Source organism: Schistocerca nitens, chromosome 8, assembly GCF_023898315.1.
Source record: "Schistocerca nitens isolate TAMUIC-IGC-003100 chromosome 8, iqSchNite1.1, whole genome shotgun sequence".
Lineage (NCBI taxonomy): Eukaryota > Metazoa > Arthropoda > Insecta > Orthoptera > Acrididae > Schistocerca > Schistocerca nitens.
This window is the reverse complement of record NC_064621.1, coordinates 235,124,642-235,140,421: the sequence shown is the minus strand read 5'-3', so window position 1 is coordinate 235,140,421 and position 15,780 is coordinate 235,124,642. Positions and strand designations below refer to the sequence as shown.

At 38.2% G+C, this 15,780-nt stretch overlaps 1 protein-coding gene across 3 annotated transcripts in view; it reads left to right on the top strand.

Annotated features, from left to right (window-relative positions):
* Positions 1 to 14,841, top strand: part of LOC126199317 (zinc finger RNA-binding protein) — a 40,949-nt gene extending 26,108 nt beyond the window's left edge. The window contains exons 6-19 of one of the 3 annotated variants that reach the window (XM_049936158.1): positions 558 to 731; positions 910 to 1,129; positions 1,523 to 1,654; positions 2,045 to 2,273; positions 2,705 to 2,873; positions 3,203 to 3,413; positions 5,693 to 5,873; positions 6,144 to 6,336; positions 9,742 to 9,898; positions 10,734 to 10,843; positions 11,751 to 11,846; positions 11,985 to 12,194; positions 13,650 to 13,791; positions 14,092 to 14,841. In XM_049936158.1, coding sequence (XP_049792115.1) covers positions 558 to 731; positions 910 to 1,129; positions 1,523 to 1,654; positions 2,045 to 2,273; positions 2,705 to 2,873; positions 3,203 to 3,413; positions 5,693 to 5,873; positions 6,144 to 6,336; positions 9,742 to 9,898; positions 10,734 to 10,843; positions 11,751 to 11,846; positions 11,985 to 12,194; positions 13,650 to 13,791; positions 14,092 to 14,180 — 2,313 coding nt within the window. In that variant the 3' untranslated portion in view covers positions 14,181 to 14,841. Of the gene's footprint in view, positions 1 to 557; positions 732 to 909; positions 1,130 to 1,522; positions 1,655 to 2,044; positions 2,274 to 2,704; positions 2,874 to 3,202; positions 3,414 to 5,692; positions 5,874 to 6,143; positions 6,337 to 9,741; positions 9,899 to 10,733; positions 10,844 to 11,750; positions 11,847 to 11,984; positions 12,195 to 13,649; positions 13,792 to 14,091 lie in introns of those variants that run through there. The other 2 variants (XM_049936159.1, XR_007540151.1) reach the window with 2 other exon arrangements.
* Positions 14,842 to 15,780: the final 939 nt, after the last annotated feature.

Below are 15,780 nucleotides of genomic sequence, written 5' to 3'. Positions count from 1 at the left end.
TATTATTATTATTCTAAAAAGGAGGTAAACAAGTATATTTCGTAAAATTATGAAAAAAAGATGAATTAAATTGCAGTATACTATTGCCAGCAGTAGAATAAATGCGAAAAAAAAGCACAGAACAATGGAAAGATGCTAAAAACTGAATTCATCATTTGTGGAAATGTCATATTATACCTTTCAATGTTTTAAGTTGATTAGGAATATTTTGTGATGTACCAAAGGTAGTTTGTTTTGCAACCTGCATAAGTTATCTATTATTATGATTTACATATTTTTATGAAGTATTCACATTGAACAAAATGTCTCAATATCTGCAGTTTCTAATGCATTGGTATTCTCCACGGAATGACTTAATGGGAGACCATACTGTCCCAGTTGGGTTGTATCATAACAATTGGCTGCTGTATATTTACAATGTATATTGTTATTCCTGTTTTTATTTTGTTTGAAATTAAATGATTGTGGTTTGCGTTTATGCGTGAACATAATTGTTATAGTGTCTTTCAGTAAAAAATGTGTGACCTACAAATGTAGAAGGGAAACTAAATTTTCAGACATACCGTGAACATTTAGATGGCCAGAAACACAAGAAGAAAGAATCTGCACTTACAGCTGGTTCAGCCCCTGTAGCTCGAGGTGGCAATGCACTCCGTTGTGAGCTTTGTGATGTCACATGCACTGGTTTTGATGCATATGCTGCCCATATACGAGGTGCCAAACATCAAAAGGTAATGTCTATCATGTGTATTCACTTTCTTACCAAAAAGAGAGGAAAATGCAATACATACTATTGAATAGTTGTCACTGACTTCCTTCTGAGTTGGTCTGATAAGTATGTCAGTAAGTTGTGTAATCATTTTCATGTACTGTAAGTAATTTGGGTTATGTTGTTCAATTATGTTGCAGGTTGTAAAATTGCACACGAAACTTGGCAAACCCATTCCATCAACTGATCCTGTAGTAGTAGGTGGTACAACAACAAAAACAACAGCAAGTTCTGCCATCACAACATCTACTACGTCAACAAAAGCTACTCCTGGTACGACTACTACTGCAAAAGTAACTGTGGCAAATGCAGCTGCCAAGAAACCAACCACAGCTGCACCTAAGATCAATTTTGCTTCTGGTATGTACAAAAATATTAACTTTGAAATAGTGTTATCTCGGGTTAAAATAGCAGGTGAAATTGAAAGTATTTTGAATTTTGGTGTGATAATACAAAAGTCTGTTAGAGTAACTGAATTTTTCAGTGTATATCAAGGAACTAATTACATTTTATATTTGTTTGTTCAGTTTTCTGTTATGATTAGAACTTTTTAATAAGGCTGCAGTGATGACATACCTAGCTCGCTTTGACTGAAGGATGAAGAATATGAAATGTTCCCTATTTCTTTTCTGAGCAGTCCTTGTTTTGAGAACCAGATTTTAATATCATAATGTCACTTACTTTTTTAATATCAGTGTCATTTTTTTAATATTCTGATGTCACTTACTTTACATATGAATTGTGTTTATACAGGGACATCGGCTAACACAGAAATAAAATGTGATACTAAAGAAGAAACTACAGTATCTGAAGATGTAACACTGAATGATAAAGATGTGCAACCTGTTGGTCAGGACTATATAGAAGAGATAAAAAATGATGAAGGTAATATTTTAAATTTACATCAGAACACGTTGTTTTCCTGTTTGGTAAAATCAGTGTTCTTATCAGCTTTGCAGTTCATTTATACTGTGTGGTAGTGAGCATAGAGTTGAAATTTAACGGATTTGCCATTTGTTATTAAACTTGTGATTTACTTGGAAAAAGTTTTACTGGTAGGCTGTGTGACCTAGTCCTCTCCCATCCAAAATGCTATGAAAATATAATACGGCTGGAATGATGATATACCTAGCTCGCTTTGACAGATGGATGAAGAACACTCAGTGTTCCCATTAAATACCTGATCAGTCGTATCATATAAAATTCTCATTATATGCAGCATTAGAATCCTCTACAGAAGAAGTTGTCTTAATTTTATTTTTCTTTAATTTACAGGAAAAGTTATCAGTTTTAACTGCAAGTTGTGTGAATGCCGTTTTAATGACCCAAACGCAAAAGAAATGCATATGAAAGGTAGACGTCATCGTCTTCAGTATAAGAAGAAAGTAAACCCTGAACTAGTCGTGGATGTAAAACCATCCCTACGACAGCGTAAATTACAAGAAGAGAAACTGCGTCGTCAACAGTTGCGTGCTGAATATTGGCGAAGACGGGATGAGGAAAGGTAAGACATATGGATTGGTATCTGTTTATGGTTTTGCAAGTAGTCATTATTATATTGGGTAGTGTGCTTATTGGGGGGAGGGGGGGGGGATAGTATGTGTGGGTATGAGCAAATGATATATAAAGTCGGCATGGGGTCATTTCCTTTTCTTATGTAGTGATTCATAGGATTAAGCCTTATTAGCCTCGTAAAAAATACTTAGATTCTATTCATACAATGTCGTTCGAAGTTAACAGAATTCAAAGATATGACTGCAATGATGATATACCTAGCTCGCTTTGACAGATGGGTGAAGAACATTTTGTTCCCATTTTATAACTGATCAGTCATCATAACAATCTCTTATTTTTAAGTATTTGTTCTGTAGTAAGACATAAGCATTGTAACTTTTTATAATATATTTGCAATTTCATTTCTGCAATAATAAATAGGAATATACCATACAGGATGATGGAGGAAGAAGAACGTATGTATTGGGAGGAACGTCGCCGATATGAAGAGGAGGTGGAATATTTTGAATGGTACAGGCGATATGGTCGTGATCCTCGTGCTCTTCCTCCACCACCACGCCCATTTGGACCTGGTGTACCACCACTAATGGTAATTTATTAGTCTATAGAGAATTACTTTGTTTTATTGGTTGAGAAAACAGGGATAAAATAATTGAATACAAATGTCAAGTGATCTATCAGCATATAGGAGAAAAACTGTTTATAGTAGTAACGAAAAAATTTAGGGAAATATTATAGCTGAATAGCTACATTAATAAATATTGTAGTTCAATACATCGTCAAAGTTACTCATTCTGACTGGTACTGCAAGAATTTCTAATAATAAATTACTATAGTGGAATGTTTTAAGATTTGTGGTAAAATGCTTAAATTTAATGAATTACCTTGTGTTGTCAGTAATTAATTTTATGTCGACAGTTTTTCCCTCAGCCACCAGTGCGGCGGCCAGACTCTAGTGACGATCGCCATGTGATAGCTCGCCATGCTGAAATCTATCCTAAAGAAGATGAACTGCAAGCTGTCCAAAGGATTGTCTCTCACACGGAAAAGGCTCTAAAATTTGTATCGGACCAACTTGCAGATCAAGCTATAGCTGCAGCAAAAGCGAAGAATCCTGTTATAGCCTCAGGTATGACCTTAGTTTCCATTTACTTTTATTATTGTAAATTGTTTAGCATATCTTCTATGCTTATGATTATTTCCTTAGTTACATTAACCATAGTGTCACACACTGTTGGGTACACACAATAAATTTCTTTGTTGTATTGCAATGCTACAAATTAGGTTGCAAAAATATTTAGTGAAATGTTTACCAAGCAGGACCCCGCCGCTCTCTGCTGTCACTTCCTCTCGATTCTTGACGTGTTCGGGGGTTCTGAAGTGGTTTATACTGACGGCTCAATGACTGATGGTCACGTAGGCTTCACCCTCGCCACCCTCTGGTAGCGGCCATTCAGGAGTCCATCTATGCCCTGGAACAGTCCCGCCATACTGTGGTGTTTGTGTGGACTCCGGGACACGTCGGAATCCCCAGCAACGAACTTGCCGACAGGCTGATCAAATAAGGCAACGCGGAAACTGCTTCTGGAGATAACACATCTCTGAAGCTGATGTGCGTTCTGTCTTACACTGCAAGGTTTTCCAGCTTTGGGAGACTGAAGGGCATAACAGCACACACAACAATCTGTGTGTCATTAAGGAAACCATGAATGTGTGGAAGGCTTCCATGCAGGCCTCTCGCAGGGAATCAGTTGTCCTCTGCCGGCTCTGCATTGGCCATACATGGCTAACGCATGGTTACCTACTTCGTCGCGAGGACTCACCTCGGTGTCGCTGTTTCTCCCGAATAACAGTTGTCAACCTCTTGCTGGACTGCCCACTTTTAGCCGCTCTGCGGCAGAATTTTAACTTTCCCAGCACCCTACCTTTGGTGTTGGACGACAATGCCTCCACAGCAGCTTTAGTCTTGCATTCTATCCGTGAGAGTGGGTTTTATACTTCTATGTAGGTTTTAGCGCCTGTCCTGTGTCCCTGTGTGTCCTCCACCGTAGTGCTTTTTGGATGGAGGTTTTAATGTGTTTCCCTTTTTATTTTCGTGGTTGGCCAGCCACTGTAATTTGCTTTCACGTTTTACTCTCTTCTGTTTCTAACGTCTCTCTGTTGTTTTCTTGTCATCTTTCATTCCTTTTAGTGTTCGTTGCCTTCGCAGTCCTTTGTTCTTGTGGCTTTTCCTTTCTTTCCGTTTTGTGTTATATGTTTCGTCTGTTTTATTCTCACACTTGTGGCATTGTTTTATTAGGAACACGGGACTGATGACCTCATTGTTTGGTCCCTTCTCCCACCTTTAAACCAACCAACCATCCTTCTGTTTTAATGTTTTGAATGCAAAAACAGCTTCTAATATGTTAAATTCTAATTCGCCAAATCCCATGATTACAACAATTTACAAAACCAACCAGAGAGATATACGTGCATTTGTGCCTGTGTCCATCCAAAGATAAAAAAAAGTTCTTGATAGTTTTCATAAACTCCTGGAAGCAGTAATTAACCTGTACAGCCATTAAATAATGGTTCTTCCACAACAACATAGTGCACATACCCCCAGATATTTACTTTTCACACTCCTTTGCTTCCAGCTGTTTCAATTGTGTAATTTTCATCTCCATGTACATTGTAATTAAACATTTTGATATGCACATGTCGAGCACATTTCTGGTGTCACGTTTTAATATAGCATTTTTGCTTTATATTGTAATAGTGTGGAGGTGGTGCAATAATGGCAAGTCCCAGAGACAGCCTCTGTATTGTCATGCATTGTATGTGTTACAGGATTATCAGACGTAAGAAATGTGCCATTTATCAATGGTGTTCTGTGAAGTAAGGGGTGTCTTTGCTGACTAAGTAGTCGAGGTGTTAATAAACGGTGAATCTGATTTAGTAATTTTTGATGGTTGTGGTAAAGCTACGTTTCAGCATAAAGATGTCACAGGTACTTTCTCCGTAGTCCTGTTTTGGTATTAGGCAAATGACTTAAACTTATGGTACGTTGCTAAATTCTGGCTGCAAATATTTTCCTTGTCATTCCAAGTATACAGCATCCAAAGTAGTAGCCTTTTTTTGACGGTTCTGTTTCCATTCTTTTTAATTGTGGGAATTTTTCTGTTTACCATGAAATACTGTTTCAATTTTATTGAATCTCTTGTCAAGTGATTTCATTGTCTTTAGTTTGTGAATAATTTGCCTCTTTTCACTGTGTATTTCCTCATGCAAACTACACCCCACTTTCCCATCTGTGCCAGTAAAACTGAAAACTTTGATCGTTAAAATTCTTCCCTTTCATCCCAAAGTGAGAACTATCCAGATAAACAGTGCAAATTTAAGTTTACTAATAAATGCACTCATTTTCAGGAACCACACCTGCTACAAAACAAACTGTTCAGGCGACTGCTACTGCCAAACCAGTAGCTTCACCTGCATCTGTCCCTACTGGTACAAAGCCTATAAGTCAACCATCCACACCAATTCAGATAAAGACCGAACCAAATATTAAAGAGGATTCAAAGAAGGAAGATGGTAGAGATGGAAATCTGTGAGTATTGGGGCTAATTTGTAGTAGTGCACTTCTGCATTTTCAAAGGAATGCAGAATTACAGCTATTTTGCATGTGGAATTCAAAGCGTGCTCATTGCCAAGGATGTACAATCAAATGGAATGTTTCTTTTTGCTACGAAATGTGCTCTATTGAGTTTTAAAGTTGATTCCAAATGCTATTGATTGAAATTTTGTCATGAATGTATTTAAGGTTATGTATGATGATGTTCAGGTGTTTACCATAATTACAATTGTTCTTTCATTCCAGATTCTCATTTCACAGAGATAAAGATGACAGCCAAGTTCCAAGGGTTTTGAAAGGTGTTATGAGAGTAGGTGTACTTGCAAAAGGACTTTTGTTGCATGGTGATACAGCAGTAAATCTAGTTGTCCTTTGTGGGGAAAAGCCAACACGCACTCTTCTAAACAAAGTTGCTGAGTGTCTCCCCAAGCAACTAAAGGTTTGTTGAGATATGTGAAATGTTTGTTTCATATTGTTAGCAACCAGTGTACATTTTTCTCTCATTTTGTGGGCAGTAGTCAAAGAGAAAAACATAATGTTTGAATCTTTGGGTAAACCCATTCCATATATTTAGAACATTGAGCTTCGTTACATCAAATTAAAGGATTGTTAATTAGACATTAGGGAATGTTCTCTGTGGTCTGTAGGAAGTTTACTTCTGTTAGCCTCCTTGGATAGGTAGGTAGACACAAATAAATTGGTGTGCTTGTAACAAAATGAGCAGTAGACAGTGTGTGTACTATCATGCCCAGACCCTTGGGGTCACAAGCTCCACTCTTCCTTGTCTTGGCATCTGATAATCTTGGATCCTGGTCCACATGGAACTGCCAAATTGCTTTTGATTTCAAAAAAAAATCGCTTGTTATATTTTTTGTTCATTCTTCACACAATTAACAGTGCTAAAATGTCTGAAATGTCAGCTGACTACAGTTGAATTGGCATAAGTTGATCCCAAACAGTTGCAGTCGGCTGATCGTGGCAATTTTGTGGGCGTACCTCAACAAATAATAAGATTTTGTAAAAGTCTCTATGGCTATGTGTTTTAGTGTTTTCACAGATCTGTAGACAGCTACTGTTTTCAGCTGCAGCATTTGAAAGCTGGCAACTGTGGTAAAAGCTGTCATATTTTCTTATGCTGTCTAGACTATTTTTTATAAGAGAACAGCACTTCTAGTTTTTCAAAATAATGTTTATTTTTACAGCTAGATGTAGCATTAGTACTTCCACCATTTTGTATATTTATTTGGATTGGTGCAGCTGATTATATTAGATGGGCTGCAGTAGTTGAAAAAGAGATCATAGAACTGATTACTAGCAAGTAATAACAGTGGTATTAAAGCATGTTCCCAGTTGACTCAAGAATTATTTTGTGAAAGGCATTGTTAATGATTGCACAGTTGTTCCATCTGAATGTGGCAATTTCTAGATAAAGACCACAAAGATAAGAGAGATTTGGGCTCGTACAGAGGCATATAGGCAGTCATTTTTCCCTCGTTCTGTTTGGGAGTGGAACAGGGAGGGATGATGCTAGTTGTGATACGAGGTACCCTCTGCCATGCACCATATGCTGGATTGTGGAGTATGTATGTAGATGTAGAATGCTACTTTCTGCAATTTTTTGCCCAACAGTACTTCCAGTTTATGGTGAAAGCTTGAGGTATCAGTCCTGATCTAAGAGTGCTTCTTGCTGCAAATTTCTTTTATTGTGAATTGCCAATCTCAGTTGGTCTAACAGCTCTTGTGTTACTATTTTAATTGCTGTAGCTAATACATCTCAGCATCCTCTGTTACCTGGTTGTGTATTATAATTTTTATCTCACTTTATTACTCGACTCTGTTTAGCTGCTTTCAGTAACCACGTTAACTGTTCCTTGGTGGTATTCTTTCCTAGTAACATTTTTCTTCTAGTATGGGTCATAATTTGTTACATAGTCTATTATTTTTAATAAGCTTAACATTTCATAAATGTTCCCATACAATACTGTGCTCCAGATGCTGAAACTGTAAAACTTCTTACAGTCTATAGGGTAGCGCACGAAATGGGTTACCATTTTGTTTGTGAATATAAACTTTGTCAATACAATCTGAAAGGAACATATACTACAGTGAAGAGCCGTCCATGGAAATTTGTTGTTAACTCAGCACATGCTCAATGTGTCCACCATTTCGTTTCCTAACTTCCTTCAAACGAACACTGAAGTTAGTGATTACCCTACGGCACATATCTTCCGTAATTCACTGCAAGCTTGAAGAATAGGTCTTCTGAGCTCCATTAAATCTGTGGACGTTTCTGGAAAATTTTTTCCTTTAGGTACCCCCAAAGAAAGTCACATGGATTGCAGTCTGGACTATTGGGGCCGGCCGCGGTGGTCTCGCGGTTCTAGGCGCGCAGTCTGGAACCGTGCGACTGCTACGGTCGCAGGTTCGAATCCTGCCTCGGGCATGGATGTGTGTGATGTCCTTAGGTTAGTTAGGTTTAAGTAGTTCTAAGTTCTAGGGGCCTTATGACCACAGCAGTTGAGTCCCATAGTGCTCAGAGCCATTTGGACTATTGGGGGGGGGGGGGCAATTTTGTCCGTCATTGAAGAGACCTGGAAACCTGAGTGAAATGATCCCGCATGTCGAAATACTCGTGTAAAAACTCCAACACAGTGTTTGCAGTATGTGGCCTTGCTCCATCTTGCATGAACAACTGCGTGTTGAAGGCAGTAGCAAGAAGCTGTGGAATGAAGCTATTGTGAAGCATGCTCAAATAACGCTTGCTGTTCAGTTCCTTCAAAGAAAAAGGGTCCAATAAGTCCGTGACTGGAAATTGCTGCCCATGCTGTAATCCTCGGAGCACAATGTTGTCGTTCATGAAGCACTTGTGGGTTTTCAGTGGCCCAAAAGTGTAGATTTTGTTTGTTAACCACACCGTCTAAATGAAAATGCGCCTCATCTGAAAACCAAACGCTGTTGAGAGTTTCTTCCTTATCCTCCGCCCACTGAGCAAACAGTAGTCTCTGCTGCTTGTGTTCTTCAGTGAGCTTCTGTGCACAGATCTTGTATGGGTACATATGGGGTCACTTTTAAGAATGCGTTGAACAGAGCGTCTGGATATTCCCAGTCGCACTGCTGCCTTTCTACACGATTTCCCGGGACTTTTCTGTACAGCAACTCGTACCCTTTAAATATTCTCTGGCGAACAAACAGGCTTAGGCCGAGGTCGCTTCGCTTCCAATACTGTTCCTTCCTGTACAAATTTATCGTACAACCTGTGGATGGTCTTCTGGCAAGGGACCTATCGTGTGTTAAACTGTTGTCGAAAACGCCTCCTAGTCGCAACAAGGCTTTTCGTTTCATGAAAAAGTAATACAATTGCCGATCGTTGCTGTGTCGTCAGTCTTCCATTGTCAGCCATTGCTGCTTACTAGTCTCATAGTGGCAGTATCGTGAATTACACTTCATTTCGTAACTCATTTGTTTTTCCAAACTCTGCTGGTGCTGCTGTAGAGATCCCAGCGGGATAACTAATGTGTATCGTAAATTGTGAAAGAAAAAATTGGTAACACATTTCGTGCGCCACCCTGTGTATCAATATCTGACATAAAGAGTTACATCATTAGTGAAATCGTCATTTGTCTTTGCCAATCTTCTGGTGTCTTCTGGTATCTTCCTTGCATTGTCTGCCTTATGTCTGTCCAGAAGGGGCTAGGTCATCATTGTACCATAGCAGTGGCATGTGTGTGTTGCTTAATGTGAAATTACCTGTAGTTGATACTTTATTTTCCCACATATCCATTAGAATTGTTTAATTTGGAAAACTCTGTGTAAATATTTTCTGTATGAACCTTCTGATTCACAGGTGGTGTCCCCAGAGGATACTTATAAGATACAACGGAAAGTTGAAGAAGCTGCCATAGTTGTGATGGGTGTAACAGAACCACACATCACTGTTACTATCACGCTAACTTCTCCTGTTATGCGTGAACAGTTACTGTGTCCTCCAGAAACGAGTGGTGGTAAGACTTCAGTGGAATGTGTAAAGTAACAGCTCACACCAGGGGCCAATTTTGACAACTTAACTAAGAGAGCCATGTCAGGCAGTTGATTGTGGCCCCTGGAGAAATATTTAAAGTTAATTTTGTGCTAGCCTGAACAGAACAACTGCCAGTTCAAGGGAGGTGAATTGCAGGCTAGCACCTGCCAGGCCAAGAAAAGGATAAAGCAATGTTTAATCTGTTTTACATTCATGCTGTAATTTTTTAAATATCTTTCATATCAAGAAACTAAATAGTAATAACTTTTAATCAAGATTTTATCATTTTTCTGATATTTGTTCTTTTCATGAGCCTGTGTGTTAATACTAAGATTTCTAGGTGTCCCATCGACTTAACAGCCACGGAGGAGGGGATCTTAGAAAGTCGAGGCATACTGGAAGGATTTTTGACCATGCATACAAAAAGCATTTTCATAGCCACTAGGTTATGGTCACCAAAGCATTTTTAATTCCTCTTTGACATTTCACATTTTGTTAAGTCAGATATGTTGTAAACATTAGCTCGTGATTAAGCCTGTACATTGTTAGTTTTGCTTGAATTAGTCTGAAAATTCCTTCTTATACTATCTTGTGTAAAACTTTCTTGCATTGATTTTAATGAAAACATTTAACTGTAAATTCTGTATATTAATATAAGTTGTTAAAGATGTTATATATTGTAATTAAATTGTGTGTAAAATGTGACCTGTACCTGTGACTTGAAACTGTTTTTGGCAGTGTGTGAGCACCAGTACTGCAATGGTCAAACACCCTTTGTAATGTTGTCTGATCGACTTTGTTTCTTCCCCCAACCCCAGACTCGGTGTCTGTGAGTCAGGCCCAGGTGATGAAGGATCCACCAGACGTGCTCGACAAGCAGAAATGTTTGGATGCCCTGGCAGCTTTGAGGCATGCCAAGTGGTTCCAGGTTTGAAGGAATTCTTCCTTTTTAAAGTCAAAAATCTTAAGGACAATATACTTTTCAGCCTTGTGTCTGTCAAGTAGTTTTGCTGCTGCTTTCTGTAGTGGCAGGATTGCAGTATGGTCTTTTTTGCATGCCAGTTGAATTACTAAATATAAATTTTGTTAAATTGATATGATGTGTATGTGTTGCACATTTTGCTTATTGGGTGGGTGGGAACAAAGCAGTTCATGAAATTTATGGTGGTCTGTAGGAAGAGCGTACTGCACTTCAGCTACTACTCTTTCTCTGCTCTAAAAGCAATTCATTTTTAATGTAACTGTGGGAGATTAACACTGAAGCAGATTTCAGACGTATACTTTGTAGTTTCTAATATTTGGGTAATTTGCATTGTAGAATTTTGCTTTATTAGCAATATTACTTTCACAAGTCTCATCCATATTGTAAACTAGACGTAATTTAAAAAATATGTTTTTCTTTAAGTGCCAAAGGCCAGTATGTTTAATATTGGGGTTCTTTTGTAATTCCGAACAATGGGGAAAAAATACATGAGGCTGGAAAGTTAGCAAAAGATAGACCACAATAATCATTCGGCTTCACTCTTTGTTCCCAGGGCATTGCCTCTAGGGGTTCAGGGTTATTTCTTATGAGTAAAACAACAGTTCGTCCATGCTTGTTTATTGTGTGCATGTTAGATACCTTGTCAGTTACAATTGGGAGTAAAACTTTCAATAGGGATTTTTTTATTGCACTAGATCTTTGAAACACATTGAAATGTCAGTAATTTGATTAATATGTTTACTAGCATGCACATTTGATGTTTAAATTTCATGTTGTTAGGACGAACCTTAGGTACCATTAGTTATAGTTCCTCTTTGTATTCACTACACCTAATACCAAATTTGTTTTACAGGCTAGGGCAACTGGTTTACAAAGTTGTGTTATGGTTATTCGCATTCTTCGTGATCTGTGCCAAAGGGTCCCTACGTGGGCGCCCCTACATAGCTGGGTAATAATTTTTATAGTGTTACTTGAAGCTGAGATTTGTGTATTTTTATGCGGCATTTATAACTCATAACCATGCATGATGAACTTTGTTTCCTAATCGTCATTTGAAATGAATAAGTGCCTCACTTTCATTTGACAGGCAATGGAATTGTTAGTTGAAAAGGTGATAAGTTCAGCAGGACAACCACTAAGTCCTGGAGATGCACTACGTCGTATTATGGAGGCTTTGGCATCCGGTATTCTGCTTCCGGGTGGTCCTGGGCTGATGGACCCTTGTGAGAAAGATCCCTCTGATGCAGCAGGAAATATGTTGCCACAGCAAAGAGAAGACATTACAGCATCTGCGCAGGTTGGTACTTTGAGTAATTTGAGAGCAGAATTTTTACGTAATTCCTAATAAGCAGAAATTATTGTATGTGTTCTGTACAGGCAATTTCTTATTATTGAGAATTTATTAGTTTGATGTGTTAGGAAAATAAAGGTTGCACAAATGTAATGACATATTGGTGCACCTGATGCTCTGGTGCCTTGTAAACTGTGGGCAGTAGAGTCGTTTGGTAAGACACACTTTGTGTGATGCAATGTTGGAATCAGTCGGGGGTTCTGTCATTTTTATGATAAAGAAACCTTAACCTCAAAAGTGTTTTTTCCTGCTCCCATTCACACACTTTAACTTGGTGGTTTTAGATAGCAGATTTTGAACTACGGTTGCATCAGAATACTGACAGAAGTTGGGCCAGAACTACTTTGTTTGAAACTGCCAACCTCAGCGAGCAATGACGCAATAACCTGTTCTGAGTGCTTTGTGATGCTTGTGGTTTCCGTTTATCATTTTGAAATGAGTGGAGAGGCAATGACAGAGTTCAATTATAATCCTTGCAATGCCAGAATGGATCAGCAATCCCTGTGACCACGTCAGTTCTGCTTTCACAGAACCCTGGTGTAGGCCAGCTCCCTGTGATAGGTGGCAAGAAGGGGGCAGGGTTTGCTTGCTTCCACCACTCTTCTCACAGCTGGCTGCTTCATTCTAGTTCACACTTGCAGCTGCCCACCGGATTACACTATTCCTCTGCACTCTAGCAACCCAGAAAACAGAATCTGTAAACATGCTTTGACCATGCCCAGAGACTTCCCCTAATGAGTGAATTATGTCTGGTTTGAGCCAAGTACCTTGTTGGTCCTATCTGTAGAGTTGTGAACTATGAGTCGCATGGGTACAAATGGCCACAAAAGGTCAAAATAAAATTCCGTATACTGTTTAATTGTTGAATTAGATGGGGGAAAAGACTGTACACACTTAAAACCAGAGGCAGGGTAAATGCTGCTGCTTCTCAACAGAAACGATCATTTGCTGTAAGTAGCCAATAGAAGAAAACAAAACTGTTTGGGGGGAAAAAAACTTGTCAAGAAGCTCACCAATAACCACTTTAACAGTTGTTTTCAAAGCACTAAGTGTTAGTCTTCTGACATATAGTGTGACAGCCTTTTAAATTTATATGTAGAATCATTTATAAAGAAAAAAATAGTTGTGGATTTTGGCAAAAATAGGTAAGTCAGGTTCTGCTGACCATTCCAATTGCTTTCTTTGTTTGTATGGCTGGTATAACAAGTTTTTGACTTCGTCTCAACGACTTGGGTGTTCGTAATGGTAAAGGACAGGGATTTTTGCCTCTGATTAACCTGATATCAGAGGTAGTTATGGGTAATAGCACTCTGAAAGTACTGAAGCCAGCCATTAGTGAGAAGTTGAAGTAGTAACTGCTCTACTTGTTAAATGTGGATAAAATTGTGACGTTTGTTTCAGCACGCATTGCGCCTGATTGCTTTCCGGCAAATCCACAAAGTTCTGGGAATGGATCCACTGCCTCCACCTAAATTTACAAGAGGTAGATTCAACCGCAAAAGAAGGCGTGATGATAGCAGTGGAGAAGGCAATGGTTCTGAAGGTGAATGTGATATCTGTTGCTATTCTTTCAGTTAGTTGTAAGAAAAACTTCATTTGTATTTGTCATGATGTCCATCAGGGGAGGGAATGACGTCAAATACATGAAATAAATTTGCATATTGATACAAGACTTAATTGTGTGGACAAAATAAACTACTAAGGAACTTGTTACTACAATCTTCCAAACTTGCTTTCTCTAGGTAGCTTTTAACATATGTAGTTTACTCAAACTTCAGTTAAATCTGAAAGTATTTTTATACTGATGCTCAGCTGTATAAAATTTGGTGTTCTCTATCTTCAGCCGGGGATGGGAAGAAGGACAAGAAAGAAGAGGGTGCGGAAGGTGACATGAAGATGGATGTCGTCGTGAAAACAGAGGTTCAGAAGTGAACCCATCAATTTTGTTGCAATTTATTTTGTTTTTGTACAGTTGTTAGCGATGATCACCATCATGTTTTGCAATTCTCAGCACCGTAAGATGTTTTTTGTCTCCAGCATGTGTACACTAAAAGTATTTAAAACGGCTGTAAGAAGAACCATCAGCTGCATTATTGTAGAAGGCCTGTCCAAATTGTCAGCTTTTCACTACAAAGTAGACATGAAAAGGGACAGAAATTTTCTGTTTATATGTTTGTGGAGTGTGTTCATCAATGTTAACACAGTGAACTGTCATAGGTGATCAGTTATTGTTGAGTATTAAAATGTTAGATTAAATGTTTGCCATTCCCTCTGAGTAGAATATTCTCTTACTCCACAAAGAGCAGTGAAAAACTTTCCCTCGCAGTATTTTATTTTCTTGATGCTTGTGTCTCCCAGGGTTAACATTGTATTATAACCTTGCAGAGATGTGTGTCTGTTGGTGATACTTGTACCATATGTTTCTTTGTGTCTTTAAGTGTGTGTTTATTTTTGGATGTTTCACATTAGTGAAATAAAGTAATGAAACAGTAAAATGTGTTGTTCTAACTCTTTGCAGACCTGAGTAAGTAAGCCACTGTCTTGCGACCCTTGTTGAATTGTTTGGTAATAAAAAAGGTATTTATTAACGGAATTGCAACAAGTATTCTATTATTTTATGACTACATTTAAAGGAAAGTTGGTGAAACAAATATTTTCAATTGAAGCTTGAAAAGTATTTGCTTCCCCTGCAAGACAATGGTGCAAGCATTTTTAAAATTTTTTTTTTTGCACAAAGTCCGTCTGAGTTGTGGTTGGTGGTGGTTCAGTGCTCATCATGCTTCTGTTGGTATCTAGGGCTTCACCCTTGACAATTGTTGCAGACAAAGTTGTTATCTCAGTCTTCCACTGACAACTCTTTGGTTCCTTATCTTTAAAAAGAGATAATTACTATATATGCTAATATTTTGCGGTACTGAGAATATGAGATGCGTTCTAACAGTGATTCTTACAAATGTGACAGTTTTGCAAAATGTAGTAGCTTATATTTAAAACTGAAATAAAAAATAATCCAATTGTGAAATTACTGGTCTGATTGGTGTATTTGATACATTCACAAAGTGTTAACATTGAATACAGAGGAGGTATGTGTCATTTAGCTGGATTGTTTTCCATTAGCTGCATACTTGTGCCAGAAAATCATTCCTTCGATGTGCAAAAATATAAGCAACTTGGGGATGTCTGTATTCACAGCTTTTTGTTCAGTAACCACATGAATATGTATAATTCTGAAAATCTGTGCTGTTTGATATGAATAATGCTGAATGTCAATGGAAAAAAAAACTACTTTCTGGGCTAATACCAGCTTTTTGTCGCCACATCTGTTTTGGGGCAGAATTTTTCAGCAAGAGCCCTACAGACCCAAGGAAATGTCCATTGGAAAATCTTGCTCTTAAGGCAGACTAGTCCCTTATTTCTATGAAAGCTGGACAAGTGCACGATTCATAGGTTTTCTATGCTCAACTTGACGGACTGATTAGTAGTCACTATATTCAGTGGAACATCAATTGTGTAAAGTGATAGGTTGCTACTT